The following is a 21733-nucleotide window of genomic DNA, read 5'->3' as shown; positions in this document are numbered from 1 at the left end:
ATCACGGAATGAGTCTCAATCTTAATGGTCTTCCCAGACTTAATTTAGAGAATATAATGTAATTCACTTGTGATGTAACATAGTGTCTTTGGTAACAAAATTTGTTTCCTTTCTTTATGAGTTGAAGATCTATATTATAATATTTAGCTTCATGCATGATTGATTAAAAGGTTTGCAAATGTTACTACACACCCAGGATTTGGGATTCTCTTCTGAGCACAGGAGGATGCTTTGTGTGTGGAGCAGGACACCCATCTGAGTCTTTTCTTGCTTGTCATTTGCAATTTGTTCTATGAAATCTGGAACTGCCACTTAAGGGCAGGCAAAGTGCCATCTGATAAAAGTGGTATGAGCACAAACTACCAAGAGATTATATATGAAAATCAAAGTTGTTCAGTGACGGCAGCATTTCAAGCTAGGAATGTCCAAGCAGCTGTGAGGGATGATCTACCCTGCCTATTTTTAATGAGATGTCTCACTGGGCCTAGATTAATTTCAGAAATTAAAGACACTTACATAGATATGTGAAGGGAGTTTCTACAACTCTGCTGAATTCAAATCAATATAATGCAATAGTGGTGTACTACTGGAGACTTCCAGGTGTTCTGGAGCGTTCTGCAGGGAGCAGTGCTGGGCACCCTGCAAAGCTGGAAGTGAGCCACCATGCACAGCAACCACAGGCTCTCTCCCAGACAGTACTAACAGGAATCCAGAATTACACAAGCAAGAACAGAATACACCAATGTCTTCATCCCATCACACTCCTGTGGAGATCAGTGGATGTTCTTCCACGGACTTCTATAGAAATCTGAATTGCTTAACCTTGGTAGAGGACCAGGACACGTAAATCCTGTCCTGTAAATTTAGATCAGAAGACCATTTCTGTGACTTCCCAGATTAGGAGATCTACATCTTCATTATAATACCTCTGACTAAGAGGATTTAAGCTTTATATGCAGTTAAGCTCCTTGGGGTTCCAACCACTTGATTCCTAATTCAAAAGAAGTAGGTGCGAATGCTCACAAACTGCTTTCTCATACTGTCATGGCAACGAAATCCTCACAGCTGCAATGTCATTGTTAGTCACATGGCAAAGGACAGACAGAGGATGTTCTCTGCCTCCATCCCTCTCAAAGGTTAATATCACAAAAAAGTCCTGTTCCAAAACACTGAAACATCTACTACTGGAACATCTATTTCAGGATCACTGTAATGCATGTTTTTTCATACATATTGGTGTTCTCTTGAATGTCCTGTGTTCTCTGCTCTTCTTTGATAAACCAGTATTATTACTACTCAAACCTACCTGGTTTTTATGGAATATATTTTAAGAAATATGAAAAGACTGTCTGGGTAAGGGTAAATAGGGGACATCAAGATGAATTTGTTACAGGGGACCTCACAATTAATATGTGAAATAATTCTAAATAAAAGAGTATAGTATTTGTAAACAGTACCAGTCGGTGAAATAAGAACTGACTTCTACATGCTAAAAAAAAAATTAAAAAATCAACTAGAACAAAGTTTAAAATACGTCTTTTAATAGATTATTAATTTCTACAGTGCTACAGAATTAACAGTCACTAAAACAAATATCTGAATCTATAGATCAAAAAAATATTATATTTTTTGCAATAAATAAGTTATTAGAAGTATCATATTGTGTTGCTTTCCTGTCTGTGTAAACTTCTAATGATAACCATTTTAGAAGAAATAACAATATTAAGCAGTTGCAGTGCATTTACATTATTAAGAAACTTGAAGTACAATTCTATACATATACATTCTACACACTCAGATAAATTTTTCTGCACTTACACTTTTACAAAGCCATAAACTGAAAGGACATTCAAATACATTCAAGACCAAACAGAGAGGCAGGAGAGTATGAATAAAAGGACAGCATGTTTCAGGTGGTACAACATGACACAGAAAGTATTGTACATCACCAGCTGCAGGCGTGAAACTGTCAGCAACTTCCTCGAGAGGGCTGGGGTCACCCAACATTCAGTTCTCTGCAGTTCTCTTGGGACAGCTCTCAGTTCACTTGTCAGATTTGCTACTGTGACCTAACAGTTCTCTCCATCTGGGAAGTCATGGGGATGAATCAGCTGGGGACATCTGCAGAGCTGGCACTCCTCGAGACCCCAGAGTGGCACCGGTGGCACCGCGGTGCCCGACACCAACCCGAGAGTGCCACCCACTGTGGAGCTGTGCCCTCCTGGAAGGAGATCACGGAGCTGCCCTTGGCACTCTGGAACCTGCCCTTCAGCAGCCTGGAAAAGCATCCCAGGCAGTAACAATACTGAAACTCATTTCAGCAAGAGAACACAGAGCTCTGCGGAAAAATGGGGAGTTTGTTCTTTAAACAGCCATTGTAACAAACACAGAATGAAACATTTTAATGGGCTACAGGTAATCATCTATAAAAACTGCAGGTTCAGCATGAATTTAAATTATAAACCGGTAATAAATAATACAGTAAGTCTCAGCACATTTTAAAATATACATTATGAAATAAACTTGAATTTCAGAAAAGCTTTCACCTTTTTTGTTAAAAAAACCCACTTAAAAAATCCTGCATGAAATGCAGCAAGTTTGCCTGCCTGAAAATTTTGATTTATGAGGCCCTACTACCTAGTGCAGAGCATTTATTTGTATTAACTTTCCTTTCTTTTTTTGCTTTCTAAGGCAGATTAAGCAAGAGCTTGATTGAAAAACTGTTAACGTCATTTAAACTAATTTGAAATTATAAATTATTGTAACGATTGTGAATTGGTTTCATTCTGGTTTATTTAGTAACCATACACATATCCTAATATCCACTGAAGTAAGCTATTGTGCAGACCAAGAGTACAACAATCAGAGCAGTAGCTAGACCTATATTTAAAATGTACCTAGATTTAAAATATTTGCATCTGGTCACGGAAGAGGTCTCCATGCATCTCTCTGTTAACTAGACTTGCAATCTATCCATGAACATGAACCTGGCCAAATGTTATGTTCAATGGGAATGGGAAACAGCACCCTGCACCATTTCTCCAAGTCAGTTTATGTTGAACTGAGCTGTTGAGGTTGGTGTGCGATGCCCGTCCTGGCAGACCTGTCCATCTCAAGACATGTAGGCTAACAGATAGCAAAGCAGAGCTGAGTGGAGTGGGAAAGCCTCTCTGTAACACACCCTCTGTGCACAGAGATCCTCCAGCTGATCCCCTGAGCTCCCTCAGCAGACAGTAATGACAGCACACTGAGTAATCACAGCTTCCTCTCATCTCACATCCTGCAGGGTGGGAGAAATTACATCTATCAGCTACTGCTCACTATGGCCTCAGTGACCCCTTGCCAGGTAACACAGAAGCTGCAATACCTCAGCACCATGTTCCTTGCTGCTGCCCATGCCCCGAAGCCAGAATCTGACCTCCAAACATTCTGAGCTGAGCTGTGAAACAACTCAGTCTGTCCCAAAACAGCTTTTCTTAGTATGTAAGTGCTGGGAAGGACCTCAAGAAATACAGCTGCTTTCAGGTAGTTTATACAAAAGATGGTTTCTGTTTCTACCAATAGTAGGAAAAGTCACCTGATTAAAAGGAATCTCCCTATTTCTATATACTGCTATTCAAAAAGTTACATAAAGCCATGCTCTATATAAATTCATTTCAGAAGGCCTATATAGAACAAGTAAGAGAATACCTTTATAAAGACAATTTGTTAAAAGACTACATGAAAACATTAGAGATGCTGATGTTTGAATACATTCCTAATCTTACCTAAGCAGGAGGATTTAAACGCTTTAGAAAACTAGAAATATTGCAGAGAGGAAGACAAAAAGACAGATGTAAAAAAGAAGTTGGAAAGAGAGCACCATATGAAAATCATACTTAAGTTTTAATATCCATTTGACAGGTTAATTAAATGTTTCAAGATGGTATATTGAAATTTAAATATAACTACCTAGGATAAAATCCTAGCTCATCTGAAGTCAATAGCAAGAAGATTTTACCTGCAATTCTCACTATGTTTCAGAAGATGTGTTAACAGAAGCAGCAACCAGACAAGAGGAAAAGGCCTCAGGCTGTGTCAGGGGAGGCTCAGGTTGGACATAAGGAAGAATTTCTCCATGGAAAGGCTGGTCAGGCATTGGAACTGGCTCCCCAGGGAGGTGGTAGAGTCATCACCCCTGGAAGCATTCAAGAAGCACCTGGACATGGCACTTAGTGCTATAGTCTAGTTGATGTGATAGTGTTCAAAGGTTGGACTTGGTGACCTTGGAGGTCTTTTCCAACCTTACTGATTCTGTGAAAAAGAGGCTTCATGGAAACGTTTCAGTCAAAAAACAGAAGGAAGAAAAGAACATGTTGCTTACTTTTCTTAGGTAAATGTCATGTAAACTAATCTACATGGCAATCTCTCTGGTCAATGAAACATTGAATATGATACTGTGAGTAAATTTTAGCTTTACTTTTGTTAATTCATTATTTAGCAAGACTCTTTCGTGGCTGTAAATCCAGTTTTAAATTGTATCATTACCTTGTACATTGTTGCTTTATGGAAGCGCAACCCAAGATTGTAGCAAACAGTGTTGGTTTTTTTTTCATTTCATATGTACAAAAGGATATAAAAATAGGTCCTTGATTAACATATAATAATATCCTCAGGCCACAATGAAAACAAATATAATACACTTTTATTGTGCAAGTATTTCCTTTAGTAAGAATACTATCTACACTTATACATTTATCTGATCAAGGATTTCAAATCCAATGCAATTTCAATGAATTGATTGCTATGGTCTTCAGTGAGCTGCTCTGACAGTAAAAAGAGACACAGAACTTAATCTAATCTGAGCTTTTCATATTTCATCACACTCTTCTGTTTGCTAATGGAGATATACTTCCCAAAACTGCCAATATGTTCCTCGTAGTTTATAAAACAGTAAAGAATGTTGGACACATACAACTGCTAGTCTGAACACATAGTAACACAACTATTTTGTGATTCAGTGTTGTAAATGTAATTTATGTTTAAAACTTTTAATCATTTTAGCTGCATATAGAACAGAAGTAGTAAGTTAAATTAGAGCACCTTGTGTGAAATTTAAGGAATATAAAGATTACATTTTTTAAAATTTAAAGAAATTCAACTGTTCTGTCTCAAGTACACTATGCACCTGTCACATAAAAAGAAACTCATTTATGTGTAATGAAGACATACATAAATATCACAAATCCAAGGCACAACATGGATTTTAAAAGTCAGGGATATAGCAAATTCTTACTTTTTAAATAAATTACTTAATACACCTTATTCTGGCATATCTACAAATTTCAAAAAGCTGTATTATCATAGTATCATTGAAGCTAAAAATGGAAACTGCCTATTCAAATATGCAGTTCAATCTCTTGCCAACTTTAACTGAAACCCTTCCAAGACACTGCGTGCATTGATAAGCATTGCTGTGTCATTCCATAATTGAACTAATCAGTAGGACCTTTCTTCTGATATTCATTGCCTCTTTCCCTTGTTCCAAATTCACCACCATAGCTACAACTCCATACTTTTTAAAGTTCTTCCATATTTATCATAGAACAAAGAATTACACATATTAGCAACTCAATCTTTCCGAATTCTTTCTCACTTCCACTAGTTTTGTTATTGTTCTCTGAGCTTTCAGAAGATTATCCAATTCTTCATCCCTGAGGTAGCCAAAACATAAGACTCTACTCCAGAAATTACCTCAGCAACCACAAGTATTCTGATTTACAGCTGCCTGATGCAGCTCTTCCACATATGCATACACTTCTTTTGACATCAGTGAAGCCAGAAACAAGACAGATTTACTGCCTACATTTTCAAGGCTTCATACCACATTACTACATTTCAATCTTCTCTCTCTTACTCAGTATCCAAGTTTTCTCAAATGCATCACCTTTTCTCTGAATCTGCTAGGCTGTTAGATCAAAACCTCCCAATTTGTTGAACCTCTCCCACTCAAGTATCATATAGTATAAAATCACCTCTCACTTCTATCAATATACTGTAGATCCTTCCTGCAGATTATTGAAGACATGAAATAGAATTAGGTCAACCCAGTATAAACAATTAATGGGGAGGGAGCAATTAAATTTTCCCAATGGGATGAATCAAAGCACAATTTATATTTTAGGATGATATTTTAAATATATTTTATCCCACCAAGCTATTGAAAAGAAGTCAAATATCTCACCATAGCTACAGATTTTCAATGCAATACTGATTTTTCTGCATACATACTTTAAATGTAGAATAGGAAACATGCTGACAATCAGCTTTGCTCTGCAAAGGAGTCCCATTCCAGCCACTGATTAGAAAAAGGAAGGCACAACCTGTCTTCTCCTCAGCACAAACTTTTAACCAGTTAATATTATATCTATTACCCTAAGTATCTTTAAAATTACATATTAAAATACAGAGAGGTCTAAATTTGCACTGACAATCAAGAATTCAACTCTTTTCAAAAGTCCTTCTGGAATTCTGCATGTGATACTGTAATTAAAAAAATGTTAAACAACGTGCTACAGTACTTATAATTGGAAAGGTATTACTTAATATAAAGCTTAAATACCATTCAATTCACCTAGTCTATGAAAAACATCATTACCTAATTTACACTCTGATTTCCAGAAGACTCACTTTCAGTACAACTTATCAACTCCTCTTCTGTTCTTGATAATGACTACAGGTCATAACAGAACTTTCAGAACAGAAGGCATAGTAGCTATTATAATTCTTAAAGCTACTCGTCAACCTATTGAAAAAAAGAAAATATTTCTTTGAAGAAATGAACAATTAAAAACCAAAGTGAATCTGAGGATGAAAAGGTAGGTCTCAAAATATATTAATTGCAAAAATAATACAATCCACAGGCACAGGCACAGTTGTTTATTCTTGTTCCATGTTTTAAAACTTGGACTCAGAAAAATCAGAGGAAGTTTTCGGTCTTTACCCTCTCTTCTTTTCCTTTCCACTGAAAGCACCATGGTTACACAGCTTGATTCAATCGTCCTTTTCCACAATCACTTCTCCATGAAGCACCCTTCTTCTCTGCCGCAGCATGTGGAAGTACAGTTGTGGAAATACTTGATCAAAGCATAAAAGAAAGCAAATTAGATGGAAAAATTCAACAGATCACATAATGGAAAACCACTATTTTACAGAATGATGAACTGAGTAAAAATTATAGCACACAGTGGTTGAGTTGATTAAGGTGAATAATAACAAGTCATGAATATTGCAGTGATTTAAAAAACAATAATTACTCAAAGCTCATTTATCCCTGAATAAATACCCTGTGTTCAAGGAACTTCACTCCAACAGTTTCCTTGTAGAAACTGTTGGATTTCACCACATTCTGGTAGTGCTTGAAGACTTCAAATCTGTCCTAAGCATTTTTGAAGACTTGGAGGAGGATACAAATTCACCCTATTTGTTCAAGTCTGAAGTAGGGAGATGCCTCTTTGCTGTCCCTCTGCCATCTATTATATTACTGTTCTACTGACAGAGTTGATCCTTACATTTAATTGCTAGAAAACTGGATTTATTCCTGAAGTGTTGTTACATAAACAGATGTAAAACTGTTAGAAAGTTATCACACCTTAGAATATTTTTGTTGACATAAATCTCTCTTGTTAGCCTTCATGACTTTTTGGAACCAAAAATTTAACTGCGTGTTCATATTGTAAAAGTCCATATTGAATGCGGCCTTCTCAAATTAATGCCTTTCATGAATGCAGATCACAGACTCTTTAATTTCAGTTTTCCTGCTTTTCAATTTCTCTCTCTAATCTGCTGCCTCAATGTACTTAATATGTATTTTAAAATATTATATATTTTATTATTACTATTATCTAAAATATTACATTTGCCTAGTTTGGTCTAGCCCTATTTGTGGTGGAATATCTGGTATATCAGGGTGTTTTTTCCTTGTCTTCACTGCTTAGGTAGCAGTGGAGATAACACTGGAAGAGAAAGACAGATAAGATACTCTCTCTACTTGGCCTCCATGGTTTCTGGCATGCATAAGTACAAGGGCAAACTGATTAAACCAGGGACTGCAGGTGTTCAGAGAGGTTTGGGGGGAGGGGGTGTTATTTCTGTGAAAATGAAATCTTAGAGAATACTGCTTCAAGTTTTTCCTGAGCATGCTTGAATGATGCCTTTTCCAAGGTAAACGGTTATTAGTAGTAAAAAGCCACAGCATATCTCTGGCACAACTTGCAGAACCATTTTAAAGTCATTATTTCAAAGTGGGAGAGGCACTAGAAAGTCCCAATGACACAGTTACAGACATATCTGTGTGTAAGCAGCAACTTTTCTAAGTTCGTCTAAGTCTGAGAAATAATTTTAGCATGTTCATTAAAATTTTTAAGACAGATTATGTTCCTAAGCAGATAACAGGACAGTAAATTTCAGCCTAACCAATTAAAGCACATAAAGCTTGGCACAACAGAAAGCAGGCTCTTACAGTAGAAAGTGTTCAGCAAATTTTAATACAGGCAGTGTTTATAGCATCGCTGAAGATTTATTTTTATGATGTTAAAATGTTTCCACAGTTAACCAGTACTTACATGGCACATAGGAGAACATGACAATAATAAGGAAGTAATAGTAGTCAAAGGAGACGTTGTATTTGTTGGGAAGTCTCAGTGAAAACATTCCTGTTTTCTTCACATAGGGTAAAGCAGCATATATGGTTAGCAGTTCACCTGCAACTCCAGCAGGATACAAAACGATAAAAAAGTTGTATCTGAATTGAAAAATAATAAGAATAAAAAAAAAACCTTGTGAGAAACACTCCGTAAACTTAAAAATTTCACTTCTTATTATTAGTGGCACAGAAATGTATTAAAGTGGTTCCTGCACAAGAATCAGGGATCACATCCTGACTTGACACAAAATATCAGTTTCAGTTATTTTCAGTAGAGTTGCTTAGATTGACAAGAGAATTCCTCAGTGCTTTGTTTAAAAACAGAGAAGTGACAGAATGTTTTTTATCTCTTTCTAATAGAACAACCCTCAAATTTTTAGTCTCCAGTAATGATTTTTTTAAAATGTACTATTCTTACTCCTGTTGTCACCAACAGGACTCAGACCAGGACTGAATCTCAGATGATCCTACATATTTTCATCACAGTGCACACACACTGGGTCAGTAGTATGTACTGCAAATTGTTTGAAGATAATGACAATGTTGAATAGCATCAAGAGCTCGTTTTACTCACTACAACATGGGAATACTACATTTACCACTAATGGAAATTGGAATAAAAAGAGAAAAGAAAATTAAAGTGCCAGAAACTTATCAGATCCATTTTAAATTAAAGTGAGATGATTTTCAAACAAAAGGCAAAACATCCAGCTGAAAGAAAATGTGGTTTGAATGCCAAAGGCCACATAGGCAGTGACAGAATGAAAATTGTAATCAATAGGTTATGTGCTGTCCTTTCACACAGTGCACCATGGATATGCAGGTTCTCCTATGGAACAATTCTCCAGTTCATATTGGGAACAGCAATGAGAGCTGTCACACACAGAGAAAGTTCACAATGTGAACTCCCTGATCAAAAGAAATGAGATCCAAACCAGCAGCAACTAAGCATGAAATCCTCCTAGAAGCAGAAGGGCTTAGAAGACTCACAGATGAGGGGAATCACAGAATAGTTCAGGTTGGAAGGGACCACAATGAGTCACCTGGTTCAGTCTCCCCACTCAAGCAGGGTTATCCTAAGGCACATGGAACAGGACTGTGTCCAGATGGGTTTTGAATATCTCCAGTGAGGGAGACACTGGATTTTCTCTCTGGACAATCCGTTCCAGAGCTCAGTCACCTGCACAGTAAAGAAGTTCTTCCTCATGTTCAGGTGGCACTTCCTGTGCATCAGTTTCTGCCCTTTGCCTCCTGTCCTATTGCTTGGCAGCACCAAGAAGAATGCAGATTAGATAAGAAGGAACTAATACCTTACATATTGTTTGTCTCTATGCAGTTATAAGCTAAAGATCAGAAATTCCATCTCTCTTGATACTGAATTCATGCCCAGTTGTGCTGTTTGTTTATCCATAAATCTTGAAGGGATATTTTAGACTTTATGAAAAAATAATATATTTTCAAATGTTTTATTTATATTAATATTTCACCATATGTCTTTTCAGTGAGAATGTTGGTTTTCCCTACTGTCTATGTTATGGAAACAAAATTCTGTTATTCAAGGCACACTGACCTGATGGTAAAAATTATCATCTGTCAATGTAATTTGTTCTGAATGCATTTCTCTTTCTGAAGTCTGTATTAAAAAAAACTACTGATGATAGCCAATCTGACTATCTTTAAGTTTGTCATTTCGTGCTTAAATAAGTCTCTCACTTAGGCACTAGCAAAAAAGAAATGTTTTATAAGAATGGACATAAATATCAGACATATCAAAGAAGCACACTAGAAGCATCAAACCTGGATTATCTATAAAACAAAAATAAAGGAAAATAACAAATAAACTCTTTTAAATAGGAGTCATCTGTACTGAATGTAGCTTAGATATTCTTCTTCTAACATAACAAGTCTGCCTTACATGTATTTTTCAAATAATGACAACATAGAATACTATTCCAGTCAAGTCTCCTGATAAACACACACAGTCTGTGTAGTGTATGTGATCTAGTGGCCAACCTAAAGAATGCTTCAAAATCAAGACAGTTTTGATTTGGAACTCAATTTTTGTGGCCTAAACTAAGTCACTATTTAACTTCACTACATAGATATAATCTTACAAAAACTCTGATAAAGCAGAACTTCTTATAAAGTAATAATACAGACTGAGTGACAACAACTCCCACATTTTCAAAAAACTAACATCCACAAAGATTAGCACAGGTGTGTGATTTTGGGCACTGTATTCAAAGCATCGTAAACAGTCATACTGCAAATTAAAAGAGGAGATAAAATTAAAAGATAGAGAAAAATATTAGAGTAAATGAAAAAGAAATTAGAGTAAGTGAAAGCAGAGTTCAAACTGTGAGACATAGAAAGCAAAGAAAAAACCATACTCCAAAAACCTCAGCTAAAATGTTTTTAACATATTAAACCAAGCAGCAATGATCCCAAGTACAGAAAGCAACTGACTTGCACTTTGCTGACACATAACCAAAGCTCAAACATCTGCTCTCCTGTGTGTTAGCTCAGCATGCGTGAAACCAACATGCACAGAACCATGAGAAACTCGAGTGCAAGACATCTCCACCTGGCCCATTTAATGAAGTATGGCAAATGGTTGAGCAGGTTGAATGTGTAGAAGGAATATCGAGTAATCTCTGTCACAGTCCATACCACCAGAAAAAGAATAACGCTCTCCTCATTCTGGATCTGCAGAAGTATAAAGAACCAACATTTTCTTCATTCTTAGGCTTCTTTTCTGTGCAAACTGCAACAGACTTCTCTTTAAGATATATAGAACAGAACTAGTACCTTGTAAAGAAAAACAATTTTGGTACAAAAGTGATATGCTGAAACCATGACCATGTACAGTTCATTATCATATGTGATTACTAACAAACAGACATTTGTCAAATTGAGCAATCTTCCTCCATTATGCAAATATCAAAATATAAAACCCTATAATTATGCTTATTCTTCCTTGGTGTTTTCTACCTACATTCCACTAGACTACCTAACTATCCCCTTCTATTTGTGGTTTATCTACTTGTTCATGTTTTTCCTCCTCAAAACAGCAAGAACAACAAAATGCTACAGAAGGTATGTTCTTCTCATAATCACTTTTTAATTCTGCATTTCACTACTCCATTTCCTAGATTTTCTCTTACTTTCTATCTTGCTTCTTCTTCGATATATAATGCACATCTCCATGAAACTTTAGACAAAAGGAATTGCTTTATATAACCTACTAACTGGAACTTGGTCACAGAAGATCAAGCTTGGCAGACTCAGGGAGCTCCAAGATAGTTGAGGAGCTGGAGCACAGATGGCTCACTAAATGAAGAGTAGTTGGTAGACCAGGAGCGCTGGGTAAACTCACTCAACAATCCCATGTAAGATTGAAGTTCTGAGTCATTAAACTGCCTCATCAGTAAGTAGCACATTTCTGCTGTTTCAAAACACCAGGTCTTTTTCACTCTGAGTGAACAAATAAACAAAAGTCCCCAAATACAAAGAAGGCACCTGGGGATCTATTACAAACACTACCTTCTGTGAGGAAAAATTACACACAAGTAATTTTCTTTCCTTTAAGAGGGGAGGAATTTTGTAACACACTTCTGTGCCTGAAGGATGAAAAGCCCCAGGGACGTCTGTGAAATAGAATAAAGCAACACAAGTTTTGTTAAAAAAATAAAAAAGGGAAATTATTTTTCAAAATAAAATGCAACTTGGTGACAAAGCTTAATATATCTCCAAGATGCTGAAAATCCACAACTCTGACAAAAGTCAAAAAGAATTATAAGTGCTCATAAAATCGCACCCTCAATGTGTCAGTCACAGAAGGTGCAATTTTAGCAGAAGGATCTCACCAACATCATAAAGAAAATGGTGACATAAAAATAGCACCAAAATCACAAACAAATAGCAGCAACTGAAGTGCAAAGACACCCAAACAAATATGCAAAGGTAAAGACAGAATTAGGCTGTTCTTTGCCTCATGCAATTAGAGACAAACATTGATAACTCAAACTTGGATTCATGACACAGGGCTAAATCCAAGCAGAAGAGCTTTAAATAAGTATGCAGAGAATTCCTATCTGCTGCCTTGCAAATCTGCAGTCAAGTGGGGAGGTCTGGCTCTGGCTATTATCACTGACGTGCCTCTCACCACCTAGAGTGACCCTGAACATTCATGCCTGCTAAGCAATAACAGCATGAAATACAATCAGACATACATTCAAATGCATTTCTTCTTGGACACAGCTTGGCCTACAGTAGTGTAGATAGAGGAAATAAAAGAAATTGCTGGATAGGCTTAAGATTTAGTCTACTGCAGATAATAAAATAGGCAAAATGCAGTGCTATAATCCAGCTCATGTGTAGATATTCAATATAAGAATCTTGTTAATCTTTGAGACATTTTGCCTTACAGAAAAATATAAAAAGTTAGCTTACAAAAAAAAAACCCTAAACCAAACTAAAACAAAACCAAAAAAACTCCAAATCAAACCTAAAAACAAACAACAACAAAAAAAAAAAAAAAAAAAAAAGAAGAACAAAAAAATTAACCCTATGAAAGCCCTATTTACTTTATTCCATGTCAAAGGAAAAGATGCAGTGTAGAAAACAAGTCCTCTTGTGAAATGAAATGAAGATTTGATAACTGAGGCAGGTGCTAGGATAATTCATCTGCAGAAAGGCCTATGCCATCTGCTGGTGAGACAGTTTAATGGCTCAGCTTTTCAAGTTCTGAAGAAATTCAGGAGCTCAAACTCTATCACTTAATTTTTTATACACCTTTCATGGAAAGCACACCTCAGAAACTGAACCTGATGTCCTTACCTACTAGTTGTGAACTGCTTGCTTCATTCTACTAATGGATCACTAACCTTACAACAGCCACCCAAAGCCAGGCAAGTAACTATTGTAATTTACACAGGTCCTTAGGTGCCATTGTGACACACTAGATGCCATCAAATTAACAATCTTAACAGATTACCGTAACATTAAAATTTTGAGAAGGCTTCTAAAAACAATAGCAAAATCGCTACCATGTTTATCCATGTGAATTCAAGACATAGATTTAAAAACATGAATTTACCTTTTATTTAGATTAATTCAGCAAGTGCTAATTAAAATTTTTGAAAGGGAACTGTTAACACTAGGGTAGTTTTGCTTGTAAATAACAGGAGTAGTCACTGATTTCATTTAGGCAGATCACAGAGGGCACGATGCTGAAAACATGGGTGATTCACAGCTACGACCCAGACTCCGTCTCCTGGCAAGAATCACACAAATTCTATTTTGCAACCCTAACTTCCAAAATTGCACTCAAATATGTAAGCATTCTCTACAGGAACAGAATTAATTTTTAGCTTGGTCTTCCTTGTGAAATGAGAACTGTAGTAATAGCTTCTCCTTAAAAGTAATCAAAACATAATTTGCTCAGACACATACCTGTTTGATACTGTGTGCAATGAACCACACCATGAAGATTCTGGAACTCACTTGGACCCCAGTCACAAGCACAGATGTGCGAACTATTCCTTAAAAAGAGAAACATGTTATCTCTGCTCCACAGTTCATGTTTTAACTAGCTACAGGAGAAACTAAAACAAAGAACTCACCAACTGCACAGTGGATTACCTGTAAATAAAAATGTCAGAGGTTACTGATGTGTGGCATCAGTTACTAGCTACCCTATAAACATGGCCTTTTGACATTAATATAAACCTAGGCTCAATTCTGGATTTTGTCTCCCACTAACAGTCTTAAAAAGAAATACATGGCAGAGCCCTGGCAATCAGTGTTGGGATGGTCTCATCTGAGCTGTGCAAATACATGAACGACATTTGTTTTCAATTTAATTGTAAATATTAGAGATTTATATACTTACAAAGCATTTTTTTCAACTAGTAAGCTTCTCTTCCTTTACCTTACTCAAAGAACAATTTTACAGGACAGTGTAGAGGAAGTCACATAAGGAATGCTAACCACACAGCAATTTTAAAATGTTCTACATTTATTACAGATTATTAACATTAATATACTTTTGTCAATGACAGCTATGAAGCTTGAGATACAATGTATTTTCTGGTCAGTAATATTTAGCAAATGAAGAGCTTTTCATAATTTTGGCAGGTTTGAATAGAATTACAGTGAAAGTTTAACAGCACAAAAGCTTGTATGCAGCTGATGACATGATTTTAACAGTTGTTTGAATTAGAATGTTGTAGGCAGACTGAGAAAAAAAATTAAAATGTAGATAGACATTCTTTGCTGCGCCTGGGAAAGAACTGCAAGTGCTCCATAAACCCAGCAATAAAGCTTCATTCCACAGATGTACCAGAACTGAGACCAGTAGTGTACAGTTTGCAAAAGTATTACTTAAAGAATACTTTGCAAATCTTGCACAGACCCTGTAGCAATGGGTTATACGGGGTGTGTGAATCCCATCTTTAAATAAGGAGAAGCAGGAAAGGCACAGAAGAATAGTAAGTCCAGTATAAAGAGTATATTCTTTATATATACTCAGTCTCTGAGATGGTGATATCTACTACACTAGAGGGCTTATCTGCTGGCTGTAATGCCTTCAAGATTTTGCCTTTTGCATTAAAGACTCTCAAATCATAGCAGTTCCCAGGCACTGACTTAAAGAAATATTAGAATTAAGTCTGAAAAACACATGCTGATTTGTTTCAAGTAATCACCCTGTCCCACCCCAAAACTTCATTAAATAATAAAGTAAAAAGGACTTCTAGAACTAATATAATATTCTTATCTTAAATTCAGGATAATAATGTGTTTTGCCTATGATACGCAGCATCCAGTAAAGCAAACTAATGTTTAAAATTTACCTCAAGCAAAGCAAATGTCTGGAAAAATTTAAGCGTCTTTTGAACGCTTCTGAATAAGCCTCTATGTGTTCCTTTCTGTATATAAAACCGCACCATGGCAATACCTAATACCAGCCACCTATAAAAGAAAGAGAATGGATACATTTCAAATTAGAATTCTAAAAATATCCATCCATCGTAAATAATTTAGTAGAGTATTTTTCTTCCCAGGTTAACTTTGATTCTTCACTTGTCGGTGTTCTTAGTTCATCAAAAAATATCTTTAGACATAAATAGTATATAATATTATGTAAACATTACACTCATCTCTTTACTTGGGAAATAATGGAGAATAATTTGCTGCCTTCCAAGGATTGACTAAATTGAGGGAACCCCCCAAAACCACCCATCCATCAGACTTTTCTCCAGCACTGACTACATATTTTTATGTAAATGTTTATGTATCTATTAAATCCTCATCCATCTTGACTACTAAATACTGTTATTTGAAACCACATGGTGAGCTTGGCCCTGAAGTCACTGTTTGAGTTGCAAGTTTGTCAAAGTAAAGGACTGGAATTTAATGCATGTCAGTTTTACATTTTTCATGTCCTCTCAACTCACTGATTTCAGGACTGACTAGTGATTTTAATGCTCCTGTTTGTGATTGTCCAAACAAAAGTACCACTATAATTATGTTTTCCAAAGTGTTGAGAAGTGTTTTAAAAGTTGACTTAAAAATCAGACTCCAAAGTGCTGAAAGATGGATGTTCTATGCTCCTGACCTCAAGAAACATATTTAACTAGCACATTTGAGGGTGTTGGATGAATTTATTTTGTTTTTTTTAGGAAACTGAACAATGATGCCAGCTAATAACCCTTCTAATGTAAAGAAAGAAAAAGTAACAGTATCTTTTAATCATAGTAGAATTTGACATAAAATTTAAATTGAGATTTAGAATGGAAATTGAGATTAAAAAAATAAACATCTAAATTGTGGGTTGATCACATGCACAGACTCTGTAAAATAATCCAAGGCATGAGGAATTCCTTCCATGTAATAAACCCCTTTTTATATAATAAGGATTTTCCAAACAGTGTACTATATTTTCCTTAATCATGGGATTGATTGGGTAGGAATGGGCCTTAGAGATCATCTAGTTCCAACCCCCTCTGCCATAAGCAGGGACACCTTCCACTAGACAAGGTCACTCGTCCAGCCTGGCTTTGAACACTTCCAGGAATGGGGCATACAGGAGTTCTTTGGGAAACCTCTGCAAGTGCCTCACTACCCTCTGAGTAAAGAATTTCTTCCCAATATCTAATCTAAACCTGTCTTCTTTCAGTTCAAACCCATTATACCTCATTCTAGTGATAGTCTCTATCACTACAGGCGCTTGTGAAAAGTCCCTCTCCAGCTCTCTTGTGGGCTCCCTTCAGGAACTGAAATTATGTCACCCTGGAGTCTTCCATTCTCCAGACTGAAAAACCCAACTCTCTCAGCCTTTCAGACCTGCACTTTGTTCTTAAAACATCACATTAGCAAGAAGACTGAAAACTTCAGGTTTCAATCAAAAAAAACTAAGAAAGTACAAAAATTCTTTAACATAGACATAGGCATAGCAAGAGCTATGGATTTGGAGAGGTAAAAATAAAAATCAAAAATGACAAAAATTTTAGTTTAACGTCTTCTCTGAAATTGCTGGGAACAATTACTCAGTCCTTTCACTCTCCACAAAGCCATGGCAAGTATATTCTGCAGCAACAAGAGCTCTGGCTAAGGAAGGGCCCAAGTGACACAACAGAAGGGCTTCAGAAATACTCAGAGACAGGTTCAGAGAGATTACAAACATCAGAGAAATATTTACATAAACATTTGGACAAATATTTAACTCATCCTCCTGCAGTCCTCCCTGAGCATAAGGTACAGGCTAGCACTGAAAACAGGGTACCTGGACACAGCAATGTTTGGTCAGACCCCCTGTGCCTGGATCCTGACAGCTCCTGGCTCACCTCGCATGGCACGGACGTCAGTGCCAGCCCCTCTGCAGCTCCCTAGCACGGCGGCCTCTGCTATGCAGCCACTTGGTGTGCCCCATTCCAGCACTTCATGACAGCATTTCAAACTCACATAGAGCTAGTCAGGCTTCCCCACACAGCAGGAATGATTCCCCTCTTTGATCCCTTCTACTTTAAGCCCGTGAATCTGATCTGTCAGCGCTCCAAAATTTTCCCCTGCAAGTGTTACTTAGATTTTATAACGGATTTTAAATATGAGTGCATTTATTTCAGATTGTCTCCAACCACTGTGGAAACAAAGAATTACTGGAATATGACTGGAAGTCTTTCACAGTGGAGCTGCTCCATTTTACAGTGAGGTATTTGACAAGAGGAAGGTGATGGTGAGTTTACATCAAGCTGGCAGCACAAATGTGGCAGCAACAGCTCTGTATGTGACTTAGACTGAGAAGTCATAATATATTTAACCTAACAAGGCATTTTCTGCATATCATTCCACAACCAAAGCATAAGCATTGCAGAGAGAAGTAATCTTGGACTACACTCAGAATCAAAGATAGCAAGTGTATTTTTCTTAAAGGATTTTTTTATGTGGACATAAATTTCTGTAGATAGATTTATTCAGCTGTCGATGGCTTTGACTTTGGATCTAAGGAAAGTCATCATAGTGATTATTACAAATCACCAGGAAATGGAAAACAGCTTCTGTAATAAAGGCAGCATCTCCAGTTGGGACTTTCAGCAAAACTGAGTATTGATCTGTCATTTTAGTCCCTTAAATCTGTTTAGAAACAAAGATAAGCTGCAGGTTTTTTTATTAGAATGGTTGTTCACATGTAGTTAAGCATTAGTTTGCTAAAACTCCAGAAACATTTTGATATATTGCACTACTACCTGGACAACTGGAGAAATATACTGTTCTGGTTAAATATTTATCCTGTGTAGTGTCTCTGTTAAGTATACCTGTATTTCAAATATGTATTTTTCTCTTAAATTGTACCCATAAATAATTATAAGATTTATTCCTACCTCTTTTTTTCTGTTTCCACATAAAAAATTCAATTTTGTGTGCCATAATTTCTTTTGATATTAATGGAAAATGAGAGAGAAGGAAGTGGGAGATATTGATGCAGCACCTAAGGTCAAAACTAATATGGTTCGATAATCTTTTAGAGACATATAAAAGTCAGTGGCAAGAGTCAGTGTTCATTAGCAAATTCACACATGGAGCACAAGACTGGTAATTCAATGAGGTAACATTAACCTCACGTAAAAGCACTTTTCAAAAAGTGCTGCAGTAATATATGAACAGACTTTAATAAATAATCAAGATTCACAGTTGCTAGTGAGAAGAAAGCCATTACGATAACATTCCTGACTTTCTCCAGCAGTGCTTGAGCTCCTGCCTCAACTGCGGCATGTTAGTTTTACTCTATGGGATTCAAAGGGCAGTGAGACCACCCATTAGTAACCAAAGGAAAACTGTTCTCATGATGAATATCACACTAGAAGTTGTAATTTTTTTCATTCTTGGCTTTCTTTTAAACACGTGGAAATGGATAGGTTGAGGTTTTTTCCCCCAGGAGTTAGTGAACAGTGAAAATCTTCAAGTGAGAATATGTGCTTCGAGAATTAACAACATAAACCTGACTGCCCTTATGATCTGTTATTCAAGATAAATACCCTCTTTCCTCACAGCAACGCCTCGCAGCACGGAGCACAGGCTCAAAGGAACCTCCAGGGCTACTGTCCTGCGTGCCCCGGTCCCCGCTCATCGCTCCTGCCCTGGCTTTGGACAGCTCTGCCCGCCGGGAGCCGGGGCGGGCTCTGCTCGCTCACAGCCCGGGCGCACCGACCGCCCCATACGGGCCCCCGGCCCCGGAGCCCCCGGGCATGCGGAGCGCCGCCGGCTCCCCGCGGGCGCCCAGCAGCCCCGTCCGCATCCGGGAGGCCGCGCCGCGGGACGCGGCTCCCCCGCCCGGCATGCCGGTCCCGGCTATACTTAACCTCCGCGGCGGGCGCGGGGTGACGCGCCGGCGGCCGGCAGCGCTGCACCGTATTAGGCAATGCTCGGCAGGCGAGGGGAGCCCCGCTGCCGGCGGCTCCCCCGCGTCCCGGCTCTCCCGCCCGGCCCCGCCGGGCCCCCGCCTGGCCCCGGCCGCGCCGCCCCCGCTCCGCCGCCCGCGCCCGCTCACCCCGCGGTCATGGCGACGTTGTAGAAGATGAGCCATGTCGTGGCCAGGACGCCCAGCTTCTTCTTCTTTTTGCCGTTCTCCTTCTCCTCCACGGCGCCGTTGCCGCCTCCGTCCTCCTCGCTGGACGCCATGGTTCCCCGGCCGGCAGCGTGGGGAGGAGGGGCTCCCTCCGCGGCGGGGCTGGGGCCGCGCTGACAGCCGGACCGGTCGCTGTCTCTCACCCCATCTGTCTTCCCCGAGGGCCGCGGCCGCCTGCGGCTCACATGGCCCTGCGCGCTCCTCCCTCCGCGCCGCGGGTCTCCCCGGTCAGCCGCAGCCTGCGGGGGCGGGTGAGCCCCCATCGCGGGGAGATCCTCGTGGGACGGTACCTGGCGTCAGGCAGCAGCAGTGGGCACAGCCACCTCAGAAAAGGTGACAGAAAATAGCGCAGTTCTTGGAAACACAGAAATAGGTGTCTGAGACTGGGAACACCTGGGAGTCTGGCCAGAGACCGACTGGTGGGAATATGCCCACCAGTTTGGCCCCCACCTCAGAGGCCAAACAGCCACCTGCCCGGGTGACCAGGGTGACAGTCTCCCCGGGTCTCCATAAATACCACCCTCAATACATGAGGAAGACTAAGGCTCCCACCTGAGAAGGGGAAATTTATTCCAAGAGCACCTAGGGCTCTTCTGAAGAGCACGCAGGTGGCAGACTGAAGGATGAGATTTGAGTATGCAGGTTACCTTGTAAATGTCTGCTCTCTGTGCAAGTGCAAAGGGAAGCTAAGCCAGCACAGGTAGCATTGCTGGGACTGGCTCTGAAAGGGGGACAGCCTTAGCCTGACTTGTGACATGATGCTTCAAAAATGTGGGCTGCTTCCACTATCCTGACACCTGGCCATGTCTCTGCTAGCTTGAGGATGCAGGCTCCTCATTTCCACAGCTCAGCATGGTGACCATGACCTCTCAGCCCAAATACCTCAGACACAGGCTTATATAGACCGAAAAATTCAAAAACTGGGTCAGGATATCTTTGAAATGCTACTTGTTCAGCAGAATTTAGAGTCCAAGTCTATCTACTTTAGAATGGGGTGAGTATTTCAATGCTGAAGACACCTGGATGTCTCAGGTTGAGGGCCTGCATGTAAAGATGAGCAGATATGCCAAACAAAACCTAAGTCTCCCCCTCCTCACCAAAGCACACAAGCAGATTTCAGCCTCAAAACACACAGCCACTGGCAACAGCAAATGTATAATGTGCAAAATGAGCAGTTGGCAAAAGAGCACATTATATATGCTCTTAGATTACACTAGGTACCAATATTACACATACACAGATGCTTTTTGTGTTCAAGTGATAAATATAACCCAGTTTAAGAACCGTGTAGTTAAAAAACCAAGACAAAAAATTTACACACAGGATTGAATGACCCAACTCAGAAGTTTTTGCCAATACAGGTTAATCTGAGCCTACATGTCATCTCAATGTGACAGCTATAAGTTGGTTTAAACTTTAGTTTTCAAAAATATTTTCAATATTTATTATTTTAATTCTGGATATTCCTGCTATCTTACTTACACATTTTCTCCACTTGAATTCCTCTTTCTTCAAACCATTCTAACTTTTTGGCATTAACAATGTAGTGTGGAAAGAGGCATCAAAAATTAACCACATGTTATGAGTAAGGTGGCTTTTTTCTCATTTGATTTTGTCAATTTATTAATTCATTAACTGATGAAGACTTTCTTAAATTATGATACATGGAGAAAAGCAGGATTCATTTCCAATTTTTAATATCAGTTAGAGTGTTTTTTTACTACTTTTAGCTGTCCTTTGCTATGTTTCTTTTGAGGTTTTTCCACAGCAGATTTGAGGGAATAAATCCTATTTTCTTTCTGAAGTAAAAAATTTCCATTTTTAAATTCCTTCTTGGATGTTTTCCATGCTTTTGATCAGAATCTTTTGAAATTTGATAAGCAGTTTGTCTAATTCTCATCAGAATTCTGTATTACTTTCCTTCC

The 21733-nt window shown here is 38.4% G+C and overlaps 1 protein-coding gene across 1 annotated transcript; it reads right to left on the bottom strand.

Moving 5' to 3' along the window:
* Window positions 1-1520: 1520 nt before the first annotated feature.
* On the bottom strand, window positions 1521-19970 carry HACD1 (3-hydroxyacyl-CoA dehydratase 1). The gene is made up of 7 exons (XM_058025590.1): window positions 19731-19970; window positions 15538-15655; window positions 14308-14326; window positions 14138-14226; window positions 11268-11389; window positions 8604-8782; window positions 1521-7115 (listed from the first exon to the last, which is right to left on the bottom strand). Exons 1-7 carry the CDS (start codon window positions 19859-19861, stop codon window positions 7033-7035), a joined length of 741 nt encoding a protein of 246 aa, XP_057881573.1. The 5' UTR covers window positions 19862-19970; the 3' UTR covers window positions 1521-7032.
* Between the last annotated feature and the right edge of the window lie 1763 nt (window positions 19971-21733).

The sequence above is a fragment of the Melospiza georgiana genome, chromosome 1 (assembly GCF_028018845.1).
Source record: "Melospiza georgiana isolate bMelGeo1 chromosome 1, bMelGeo1.pri, whole genome shotgun sequence".
In the NCBI taxonomy this organism is placed as follows: domain Eukaryota; kingdom Metazoa; phylum Chordata; class Aves; order Passeriformes; family Passerellidae; genus Melospiza; species Melospiza georgiana.
This window is presented reverse-complemented; position numbering and strand designations above follow the sequence as displayed.